The sequence below is a fragment of the Gorilla gorilla genome, chromosome 16, assembly GCF_029281585.2.
Source record: "Gorilla gorilla gorilla isolate KB3781 chromosome 16, NHGRI_mGorGor1-v2.1_pri, whole genome shotgun sequence".
Taxonomy (NCBI): Eukaryota; Metazoa; Chordata; class Mammalia; order Primates; family Hominidae; genus Gorilla; species Gorilla gorilla.
The window spans coordinates 64138182-64150047 of record NC_073240.2 but is presented as its reverse complement, the minus strand read 5'-3'; the positions used below and the strand labels follow the sequence as shown (position 1 = coordinate 64150047).

The window sequence follows — 11866 nt, the reverse complement described above, 5'->3', positions numbered from 1 at the left end:
TTAGGAGGCCAAGGCAGGTGGATCACTTGAGGTCAGGAGTTCCAGACCAGCCTGGCCAACATGGTGAAACCCCGTCTCTACTAAAATTAGAAAAATTAGCCGGGTGTGGTGGTAGGCGCCTGTAATCCCAGCACTTTGGAAGCCAAGGCAGGTGAATTATCTGAGGTCGGGAGTTTAAGGCCAGCCTTAAACTGGCGAAACCCCGCCTCTACTAAAAATACAAAAATTAGCTGGGCATGGTGGCATGTGCCTGTAATCCCACCTACTCGGGAGGCTGAGGCAGGAGAATCGCTTGAACCCGGGAGGCGGAGGTTGCAGTGAGCCGAGATCACGCTATTGCACTCCAGCCTGGGCAACAGAGCGAGACTCCATCTCAAACAAACAAACAAAGGAACGAAAACCTCCGGTCTCCGGCATGGCAAGCTCTGCGTGAATTACTTTCTCCATTGCAACCCCCCTGTCTTGATAAATGGGCTCTGTCTAAGCAGCGGGCAAGGTGAACTCGTTGGGCTGTTACAGGACCAGTGACAGACCAAGGGCAGGCACCCTTCTGGATGTGAGGCAGGCGGATCTCACCCACGCCTGCCAGCAGCTCCTCGGAGAACTGTGTTCCTGGGTCAGCCCTGGCCCAGAGGAGCGCCGGGGACCCGCAGAGTGCTGCTGAAGTCAAGGCTACAACTCACCTAGGATCTGGGGCGCCAGCCCTCCGGTGGGCAGGGCGTTCTCCTCCCCCACCCCCTCCCCGCACGATGACATCAAGTGTTTGGGGTTGAGTTGCTCCATAAAAGCTGCCCGGGGAAGCCAGGAGAGCGAAGGGCGGACGTACTCGCCAAGGCACCCAGGCTGCGCGCACGCGGTCCCGGTGTGCAGCTGGAGAGCAAGCGGCCACCGGGAGCCCCCGGGACAGCCCGCGCCCGCCCCGCAGGAGCCCGCGAAGATGCCCCGGCGCAGCCTGCACGCGGCGGCCGTGCTCCTGCTGGTGATCTTAAAGGAACAGCCTTCCAGCCCGGCCCCAGTGAACGGTAAAGTTTCCGCCTGCTTCTTTACTAACACTCCTGAGCGCTCAGCCGCCCCTGGACTGAAGGCTCTTCAATGATAAAGTAAAATCATTGCTGGGGGGAGCAGGGAAGGTGTAGTACCAAATAGTACATTCTCAAGAAAGGATGCTCCGTTTTCCTTTGCTGAGGTTGGGCCGGGAAGCACGTTGCTTTCTAGTGGCGCTTGGCGCAGATTTGGTGTTAAAATGTTTGCGTGTACTCCCGGGCACCGCCAGCTCTGAAGATGTGGCTTGGGAACTTGCTAACCAGGGAGGAGATGCAAAGCCAAGATTTAAAACAGCGTTCCCCTGATCCACGTTTAGAAAGTAGAGACATGACTGTGGCATTCTGATTGGGGTAAGCACAGAGAAAGGTTTGCTGTGCCGCTGTGCAGAACCCGCAGACAGTGGTAGGTGCTTTTCTTTGGAGGAGAGGATCTTTACTATTAAGTCTTACCTACAAGTCAAAGGGATGATGCATCCCATTCTTAATCATTGTTTTTCTCCAGGAGGGCTCTACTATGCTGAATGTACATGTGTGTGCACGTACACAAACACATGCACGCGCGCGCACACACACACAGCCACACACACACACACACACACACAGAGCATATTTCTGATTGTAATTAGAACACTAAATCCCAAAGGGCTGGAGGCTGAGGGACTGGATGGAGGCTCCGTGGAGTGACAGGAGGAGGTGGCAGGGGGGACCTGAACTGTGGGCTCACGCGGGGCCAGTGAGCTAACACGTGTACAGCCAAGGCTGCTTCATTAATCTTTTGGAATAAGAAAGTGATTTTGGACCGAAAGTGATTTTACTGGCTGAAACTAGATTCTTCCTGGCGAGGCAGTGGTGGTGGGAAATGTGTCCTGCTCAGCAGCATAAAAGCTCTGAGCCTCCTCTCTTGGAGGTCACTGTGCCCATGGGGAAGGGCAGGGGAGCCAGGCTGTGGATAACTCTTAATTAAATTCCAGTCAACTAGCTGGCATGATGTGCTTGATATTATGTCCCTCATCTGGTCAGGGAGAAACAGAAGCGATGTAACAGAAGGTGGGAGAAAGGAGCGATGTAAAAGTGAAAATCAAGTTTTAAAACCACAAACTTTACATGTTTCCTTTTACGAAAGCTGCACTGAGACCAAAGTTTCCCTGGAAATCTCTTTAGTCCTAAGTTGCTCCAAGACAAAAGGGAGAAACAGCCATTAGTTGGCCTTCTTTCTTATAGCTGGTTGCTCCTCTCACCCTGGGGCAGCTCCGCCTCCCTTCTCTCTCTTTTCCTGCCCTTCCCTGTTCTCCTCCCTCCCTCCCCTTCCTTTCTTCCCTACTTTCCCTGCTCTTCCTCTTCCCTCTCCCTTTCCCTCCTCCTTATCTCCTCTCCCAGTTCTCCAAGTTGGGACTGGGGAAGCTTGTAGTCAAAACTCCACTTTTGCCTCACTCTGAGGAAGGAAACTGCCTACCCCTAGGTATAGCACAGCTTTTATTCTGTAAATTCTCATGCAGTTTCCTTGGGTTTTTAACTGCCTTAGAGGACAGGTCAAAGCAAAAATCACTGAGGTGTAGAATGTCAGTATGAACCCAAAGTTGGGGGTGGAGAGGAGTTAAGCTGAGTAATGGGGTCAAAGTGTGATCTGCTCTCTGCCTGGTGCATTTAAACTTCCAGCATTGAAGAATGTTCAAGAACAATGTCAGGGGCCCAGGAGGGAGCATAATAAGATGAAGTCAAGTGTCTTCTGGAGAAACCCTTGGAATTCTTAGTTGCTGTGGCTTTGGGGGGCATTTCAGTGAATTCTGCAGAGCTTGCCTTGCCCAAACCTGGTGTGGAGAGCCAGGCAGTCTTGGGCTACCCAGGAGATGGTTACTCAGGGAAAGTTCTAGCACCCAGCACAGGAAGCAGGCAGGGCCCAGGACCTCTGATATGGATCTTGGTAAATACCATTTTCTCTGGGCATTCCCTCCAGGGGAACCTCCCTGCCCAGTACCAGCTGGGTCTGCAGGTTCTAACAGGTTTCAGGCTGAGCCTCCCAGGTTTCCCAGATGGAACAGATAACCTTTCTTGGGAAGGAAACTATTCCCCTCCAGGAAGGGCCTGCTCCCTCAGGATGCCACTGAGGCCTTGGCCTGGCCTTGCTTGTGGAATCAGTTTAATCCTTTTAAGCCTTCTGTTCTTACAGCTAGAAGTGGGGAACCAGGGGGTGCAATTCCTGAATAAAGCACACTTTCGTGCGCGTGCACACACACACGCACACATACACACACTTTTAGAGAGACTTCCTGAGGTCAGAGCTGAGCTGGGGCCCTGTTCCTCACCCGATGAACCCCCTTGACTCACCATCCTCACTTACAACGCTGCTTCTCCCCAGCCCTCCAGCTCCCGAGTCCCTCCAGACACTGCCATTTATACCCAAAGTGCTGAGTCTGGAGTCCCAAGCCAGCTCACTCACAGAGAGGAGGACAGGGAATGTTGTTCTGGAGGCTGCTGCCTTTCAACAAGTCCCCAGTCCTATGTCACCACCGTGACCTCACAGTCCCAGATGTCCACTCTATGACTTTTAGCCCTGAGCTTTCCAGAGTGTGATGCTGAGGCCTCATCTGAGGATGAGAACTCCAACAACAGGGAAAACCTTGCTTAGCAAGCCCTGGGGAGGGTAGCAGAAGATGTAGGGTATAAGGCTATGATTTGAATGTGAGCAGGTACAATGCAAACTGCTGGCAAGGCAGCAGTGCTCAGGCAGCAGATGTGTTTCTAGTGGCCTCCAGGATCACTGGAGTGGCCTGTGCCTCCTCAGGGGAAAAGTAAGGGTGAACTCCTCTGTTATTTGTGGAATTTTACATCCTGGGCCTCCAACTGTTCTGCCTGCTAAGAGGTAATGATCTGGCTTATTGTATCTCCAAGGTCTGGGATTACATCTTAATAATGAACCTCTCACACAAAAGACTGAAGAAAATGTCCAGAAGAGGTTTTATGTCTTCTATAGCTTGGTTTGAAAGCAAGGCTTTCTTTATTTTTTTTCATTGTTGTTTCAGCAAAGGGGTGAGCAGTAAACTTGGGGGTCACATACAAGTTTGGTTTCCCCATGGTTCTGAATGTCTAATTACTAATTCAAGGGAGGTTGATCTTGGGACCCTCAACTCTCAATGCACCCATAGCTGGTTTCAGGGGAGTCTGTGGACCTTCTGAAATGACTTGTATATAAAACTTTATGTGTCTAAGCTTAGGGAAATTTTTTTTTGAGACAGAGTCTTGCTCTGTCACCCATGCTGGAGTGCAATGGCACGATCTCAGCTCACTGCAACCTCCGCCTCCCAGGTTCAAGCAATTCTCCTGCCTCAGCCTCCCCAGCAGCTGGGATTACAGGCACCCGCCACCACGCATGCCTAATTTTTGTATTTTTAGTAGAGACAGGGTTTCACCATGTTGGCCAGGCTGGTCTCGAACTCCTGACCTCAGGCGATCTGCCTGTCTCGGCTTTCCAAAGTGCTGGGATTACAGGCGTGAGCCACTGTACCCAGCCAGCTTAGGGAAATTTTTACTGGGAGAGGTCCATAATACTCATCGGATACTCCAGGGGGTCTGGACTCCTCCACTTAACTACTCCAAAGATTGAGGAGACTTGAAGATTCCCTAAGTTCATGGCACTAATGCTAAATTAATGGTAAATGCGGTGGGACTCCTCCTCGTGGGAATATGATATTGGTCAGGACACTTCACCTTGGTGGACTTTCATTTCCTCACCTACAAAAGGAGGAGATGGGCTATGAGTGTAAGAAAGAGATCTGAACTCTTCTCTTCCAGGGTGGGATGTCAATAAATAATGCCTAAACATAAAACAATCAAGGTAAAACAATATTAGCATGTTATATAGAGATATGGAGATAATAGCAAAAGAATCATTTTAAAAAGATCCAAAGTGGTTGCTCTAGGGAGCAGTACGTGGTTAGGGAATGTCAGGGAACTGAGGTTTTTGTTACACAGCCTTGTAGAACCATCTGACTTTCTAAACCATGTGCAAGTGTAATTTGATAAAAATTACCAATTACATTGGGAAATTAAAAACAAAATTAATTACAAACACTGAGGCAAAGAAATGGAACAGAATAACAAAAAATATGAGATTAAACCGGCTTTTAAAAAAAAAAAGCCAAGTTCACTTTTTAACTTTTAAAAAACACAATTTGCTTAAGTAGGAAATGCCAGGAGTGATAAGTGACCAGATTGCTTGTCAGTTAAGTTTTACTGCAAACTAATTCCCACGAGAGAAAGGGGATGTGAGGTGCTTCCCCACAAGGGTACACTTTTCCATCTGTACCCTTGTGGGTCGAGAACCACGGAGACCCTGGGAAAAGTTGGGAGGCAGGGATTTAGGAGTTGCACAGTCCCCTCATTGGATGAGTCCCCTGAGACACACAGTGGGATGCGTCTCTACTCAGGGTCCCTTCCTCAGAGGTGAAGAGGAAGGCCGGCAGGCAGGGTCACAAGAGCACAGCTCTGCACTTGTGAAAAAGACCTTTTTTGACATAGGAACGAAGAACCTTTATGCATGAAGGGTGTGGAGTGCGAAGCAGTGGGTGACTTTTGTTCTATTTCTGGCAGAACTTTGCCTACACATTCCTACTACCCCTGGAATTCTAACTCAGATGTGGGTAGCAGCTTCCTCAAAGAGAAACTTTTTCCCAGCTGGGTGCTGTGGCTCACACCTGTAATCCCAGCCCTTTGGGAGGCTGGAGTGGGCAGATCACTTGAGCCCAGGAGTTTGAGATCAGCCTGGGCAACATGGCGAAACTCCACCTCTGTGAAAAATACAAAAATTAGCCAGGTGTGGTAGTGCGTGCCTGTAATCCCAGCTACTAGGGAGGCTGAGGTGGGAGGATTGCTTGAGCCCAGGAGGTTGAGGCTGCAGTGAGCTGCGATCACACCACTGTACTCCAGTGACAGAGTGAGACCCTGTCTCACAAAAAGAAAGAAAGAGAAAGAGAGAAAGAAAAAGAGAAGAAGAAAGAGAGAGAGCGAGAGAAAGAAAGAAAGAAAGAAAAAGAGAGTAGGAGGGGAGAGAGAGAGACAGAGAGAGAGAAAATGTAAACTGGGAAAAAGAAAGACACAGAACACTATTTCCAGTATGCCAATGTTTGTGTGAGGAGAAAGAGGGAGATCAATGCATATGTGTGTGTAGCCATGCCATGAAAGGGCTCCCAATCATCAGCTAACCTCCTTGTCTAATGGAAGCAGGGAAGGTAGAGTGGGAAGAAGAGCTTCTACTGTATATACCATTTGATGGCTTTTGGGTTTTGAGCCACATGAAATTATTGCCTATTCAGGTAATAAAGTTTAGCTTCTCTAAGATGTCTGGAAGGCACCTGCTCAAGAACCCCCTCCTGCTTCCATGAGCCCCTGCATGAACCAACCGCCTGTGCTGCTGACTGGAGCACAGTTGCCCTGAGAAGCTGCTGTTCTGATGCAGACTCAGAAAAAGTTTCAATTTGGCCGGGCACGGTGGCTCACGCCTGTAATCCCAGCACTTTGGGAGACCAAGGCAGGTGGATCACCTGAGATCGGGAGTTTGAGACCAGCCTGACCAACATGGAGAAACCCCATCTCTACTAAAAATACAAAATTAACTGGGCGTGATGGCGCGTGCCTGTAATCCCAGCTACTCAGGAGGCTGAGGCAGGAGAATTGCTTGAACCCAGGAGGCGGAGGTTGCAGTGAGCCGAGATCACGCCACTGCACTCCAGCCTGGGCAACAAGAGCGACACTCCACCTTAAAAAAAAAGAAAAAGAAAAAGAAAAAGTTTCAATTTCTGGGCATCGACCTCCTTTTCAATTTCACTCATATCAAAACAAAATCTGTAGTGTTTTCCGTTACTCATCTGGTTCCATTGTACTTACTTACTGTGTTTTGTTCTTTGTAGGTTCCAAGTGGACTTATTTTGGTAAGTAGAGATTTTAAATACTTTTTTGTTGAAAAGAAAATAGAAATGCTTGTATTTAATGAGAAAAACAGAAACTTCATGCTCTGTGGAGGTGATTTTGAAGGGTCGGAAGCACAGTTCTTGTATTGTAGAAAGAGAGTACAAAGGCATCTCCTAAGAACACTTCAACTTGGGTTGCATACCGCACTTTCTCCAAGCAGGCGAGCCTGCTCCAGGCACTGGACTTTGAGTCATAGCGTCCAGGCTTCAGATTCCTGCAAGGATTTCTACCAAACCTCCAAGATTTGGAGGTAACTTGCCCCACCTCCAGACTGCAAGGGTCCTGGGCAGGAGAGAGCCTTTCTCCCTTGCAGGACACATATCCTACAATAAACAAAGAAGAAAGGGCTCCTTTCTGAAAGTTTGGCTCAGGTCCCAGAACTTAGGCTGTCAGTATGTCTAGAATTAACTTCTTGTTGCCGTGATTGTAAGCTAGCGATGGATGAAGAGGAGTTGGTCAGTCCTTAGTGAAAGAGGGATGCTTGTCTTAAACGAAGCGAGAGGAGCACCAGTGTGCTTGTTGCCTGGGCTTTCTGTGGGACGGTCTCCAAGAGCATGTTAGCCCCATCTGGCAGGCCTGCCAGAGAAGCAGCTGGAAATCAGCTTAGCTGGAGAGTTGCAGTGAATTAGAAATTGGTCATTGGCTGGAATGGATGTGGCAGGCCAGACACCCAAGTCCCCTGGCCAGTGCGGGAATGTTGCTAATGTCTTGTTGGGGCACAGCCACAGAAGATGCACAAGATCGATTGTTTTGGTAGCAGAAGGGTGGAACTGACTCACTGGCACAGGAGGCATTTTAAGCAAGCAGGGATGTGGCCAAAGTTAAAGCCACGGGATGCAATGGCTGTGGGTGGGGACAGGCGGGAAGTTGATTACTACAGTGGAAGCACCGTCCAGAGAAAGATCTGACACCAATTTGCATAGGTCAGCCTTTAGAGGTTCACCAGCCCAAGATGCATAGAAAAGTCACTGAACTGACCAACCAGCTACCCACAGGCCAAGGTCCCCTCAGCCCCAGCACTGCACGGCTCCGTTATTGCTAACATCCCTTATGTACTGATTATGTGCACAGCACATTGCTAAGTGGGTGGGTAATAGAAGGGTAGGCTGTGGTCCATAGCTGGGAATTACTTAAAGCTCACAATTCAAAGCAGAACATAATAGGTAATAATAACATCATAAATAAATGCGTCAGAGATCTGAGTGCTCAAAGGAGGACGAGTGTGCTAGGGCTAGATGGTCAGGGAAGGCCTCCTGGAGGAGGAGGGCTTTCACCTGGGCCTTGGAAGATAAGGAGGATTCGGTGAGTGGGGAGTGGGTGCTGTTGGCTAAGGTGATGTTGAGCAGAAGCAAGAAAGAGCAAGGCGGTGTTCGAGGAAAGCATGTGGAGAAGGGTTTATAGCGGAGTCACGGGCTCTAAGGTCAGAGAGATAGGCTGGGTCAAACGGGGAGGTGTGGAGGGTCAGGGCAGGCCTTTCCCACTTTGTCCTGCTCCTGGAGGGGCAGGGCAGGGAGTAAGTCTGCGTTTTAGGAAGAGTTACTTGGTGGTAGGAGGTGGAGGGGGAAGGATGGAGGGAGGCAGGAAGGTGTTTGGCCTGTGGAGAAACCCCGTTCCGTGTCTTCACATCCAGTTTACAGTGGTGGCAGTGAGGGGGAAGGCCAGGCCAGGATAAGAGACCTGACAAAGTAAGAATCGCAGAATCTGGGCCACAGGGCCCCTTGGGCAGGTTCCATGTGTGGGAGGTGACAGGCATGGAAAGAAGGTGGCACTTGGGTTCTGGGCTTTATTCCGTATGATCCCCAGTAAGCCGTTTCAGCCCCGGGACCTCACTTTCCCCATCTGTAATCTGGAGGAGGGGTTGTCTAGACCAGTGTTTCTCAAACTACGGCTTGGGATCACCCACATCAGGATCACCTGGAATGCTTCCCCAAAATGCAGATTTCTAGGCCTTGGGCTAGACCTGGGAAAGGGAGGGAGCCTGAAAAACCTGTATTCTTAACGCACTCCCCAAGTCATTCTTAGCTGCACTCTATCAGAGAATCACTGACCAACGGTTCCCAAGACCTGTCTATCCAGAGAGAGGAAGCTTGCCCCACCTCTTCTGCTGGCCTCTCAGGTATGGTAGAAACACAGATCACATCTCTACGGGGTCCTCTATCCCTATCTCTCTGTTACAGCCCTCCTGGGCAGAATGAGATGGCGACAGGGAACAGAGACATTGTGTGAAGGTGTGGGAGGAAAAATTTTTTTTTTTTTTGGAGTCTCATTCTCACCCAGGCTGGAGTGCAGTGGCGTGATCTTGGCTCACTGCAACCTCTGCTTCCTGGGTCCAAGGGATTCTCCTGCCTCAGCCTCCCAAGTAGCTGGGATTACAGAGGCGTGCCATCACGCCCTGCTAATTTCTGTATTTTTATTAGAGACGGGGTTTCACCATGATGGCCAGGCTGGTCTCAAACTCCTGATCTCAAGTGATCTGCCCACCTCGGCCTCTCAAAGTGTTGGGATTACAGGTGTGAGCCACCATGACTGGCTGGGAAGAAAATCTTAATTGCCTCTTCATCATGACGTGGTGTTCGCCAAGGGCGGGCTTCTCAGTGCAGCCACATTAACCTGTCCAGAAGCATTTCTCCCTGACCACTAGCTCTGGCTAGCCCTCTGTCCCTCCTACCCTGCATAATTAGAGCAGCTCTTTGCTGAGGAAGCAGAGGGCAGAGTCTAATGATGCATGGACATGCATGGGGTAAGCACAAAGGCAAGTCTGGTTTTTATTAGTGACACGGGCATGTGTGATGTGGAGTCAGCCCTCAGAGGGGACGTGCAGGAGAGGACAGATGGAAGACAGCTAAGGAGGCAAACTCCTCCTGAGGTCTTGGCTAGCTCCTCCTTAGGTCCTGGCTGGCAGCTGGCACCTGTGCTCAGAGCTGCACAGGTAGACAGAGGGCCCAGCATAAGTGCTGGAGGAAAACGGCTTCCAAGCAGTAAGGGCCACACTGAATGGGGCAAGTCCAACCAAAGGCTCCGTGCTGGGCATGGTGGCTCATGTGCAGAACTCAGCTTCTTTGCACGTACACTGCTGAGTCATTCTCCAGGGGCCTCCCACTGTCTGGCACACATGGTAGGACTTCTAGAAGTACAAAAAAGGGAGTTATACCCCTACATCCTCATAGCTGAGTCACCAGGCTGACTGCATGGATGGCTCCTCCCTGGAGAGAGGAGAACCATCTGACTGCCAAGATGGGGCCAGCGCCACCTCTTTGCGCCCCTCCTAGGGTGCTGAAACAGCAGCTGAATGGCTGCTGGGCTTAGCATGGCTGAGGTGGCATCACGAGAGAGAGGCTGGGGATGATGTGACATGGACCTTCCCTGCTGGAAATCAGTCCCGCATCAATCCCGCTGAGCCTGGCAGCTTCACTTGCTCTGAGCTGAGGACAGCTGCAGGTCAGGTTGTCATGTGAGCTAAGGACAAACTCCAGCCTGCTAAGGTATCAGAATATGTGCCCTGTGGGGGATGAAGATGACCAGAAGGAGGCAGGAAGGGTTGTGGGCACGTTCAGGTCCTCGGTGTGGGTGCTGCAGTCAGTTTTTGAGCATTCATCCAGCTGTTTGCTTATGGTCTACACACTTTTTGGTATGTATTTCATATTCAATAAAAGAGTTACAAAGTTCCAGCTGGCTGGGAGATTCATCCATACTCTGACAGCTTTTTTAGTCCTTCCCCAAGAGAAAACCAAACCAAACCAAAACAAAACAAAACAAAAAACCCAAAAACAAAACAAAAAAAAACCCAGTGTGTTCAAAACAACAGAGCAACCAGAAAGAATGACTGTATTGGAGCTAGACCCGAGAGCACATCATGTTAGCTGAGAATGGGCGCGGTGTTTCATCCCTGATGATATCAGATATTGGCTTGCTGCTTCTTGGATGTGAGCTGGTTGAGAAATAGATGAAAACCCCTGTTTGCTCAAGATCTGGGAAGTCTTAAAGGTGATGGGATGGCAGAAGAACATGGATGACAAGCCTTCCTCCTGGAGGGTGCACCAACCCCTATCACAGCCCCACAGGGCACCTGCGAGGCCAGCCCCTCCATCCTGTTCAGGAAACCTTGGAAAGAAGGTGGCCTGGCATGGGGGTGCCGGGTGGCTGGCTGTGGCTGTGGCCGCACATGCTTACAGGTCAGTCTGCCCAGTTCTCTGTTGCGGCAGGCCAGCCCTCGTGGCCCTCGGCTCTGGCAGGACTCGGTGTGACCCGGGCAGTGCTGTGCATTCCTTTTGCTGCACTCCTTGGTTCCTCTCCCAGATAATACATTGTCCGTCTTAAAGAATTTCCTTTGGAAATCAGGGGGAGATCCTCCACTGGGGCAAACCTCATTTTCATCTCCCTGAAGTCCTCCAGGCCCGCACCTCCACCCGCCTTCTGTCCTGTATCTGCGGAAATATTTAGTTTCTGTAATGAACTTTCTTGGGGCTCCAGACACCCTCTCAGCCTCTTCCCACACAGACCTAGAAATGGAACACATGAAAGGAGGCCAGGAAGCAAACTCTTGACTTTCTATTCTTCAGCAGTGATAAAGGCACTGTGTGACCTCACACCTGAATTGCAGTATAAAAAGCAGACTGCAGTGAGAGCTCAGGGGAGACTCAAAACAGCAGGGAGCACCTGCAATTAATAGACCAAGGTCTCTTGTCTCTATCAAAGAGAGAGAGGCTTGGCCATCTCAAAACATTCCAGCCACTTCTCGCGACTCCCAACTGCCATCCTGAGGATGAATAAGGGGCACAAAGTACTCTCAGGAGAGCCGGAAAAGGCCAGGCATGTTTTTCTTTTTTTTTTGAGATGGAGTCTCGCTCTGTCGCCCAGGC

General features: G+C 50.2%; 1 protein-coding gene across 2 annotated transcripts in view; it reads left to right on the top strand.

Annotated features, from left to right (window-relative positions):
- The first annotated feature begins 549 nt into the window (after positions 1-549).
- Positions 550-11866, top strand: part of CA12 (carbonic anhydrase 12) — a 58556-nt gene continuing 47239 nt past the window's right edge. Inside the window, exons 1-2 of one of the 2 annotated variants that reach the window (XM_055362532.2) lie at positions 550-1022; positions 6947-6967. In XM_055362532.2, coding sequence (XP_055218507.1) covers positions 938-1022; positions 6947-6967 — 106 coding nt within the window. In that variant the 5' untranslated portion in view covers positions 550-937. The remainder of the gene's footprint in view (positions 1023-6946; positions 6968-11866) is intronic. The other variant, XM_004056307.5, reaches the window with a different exon arrangement.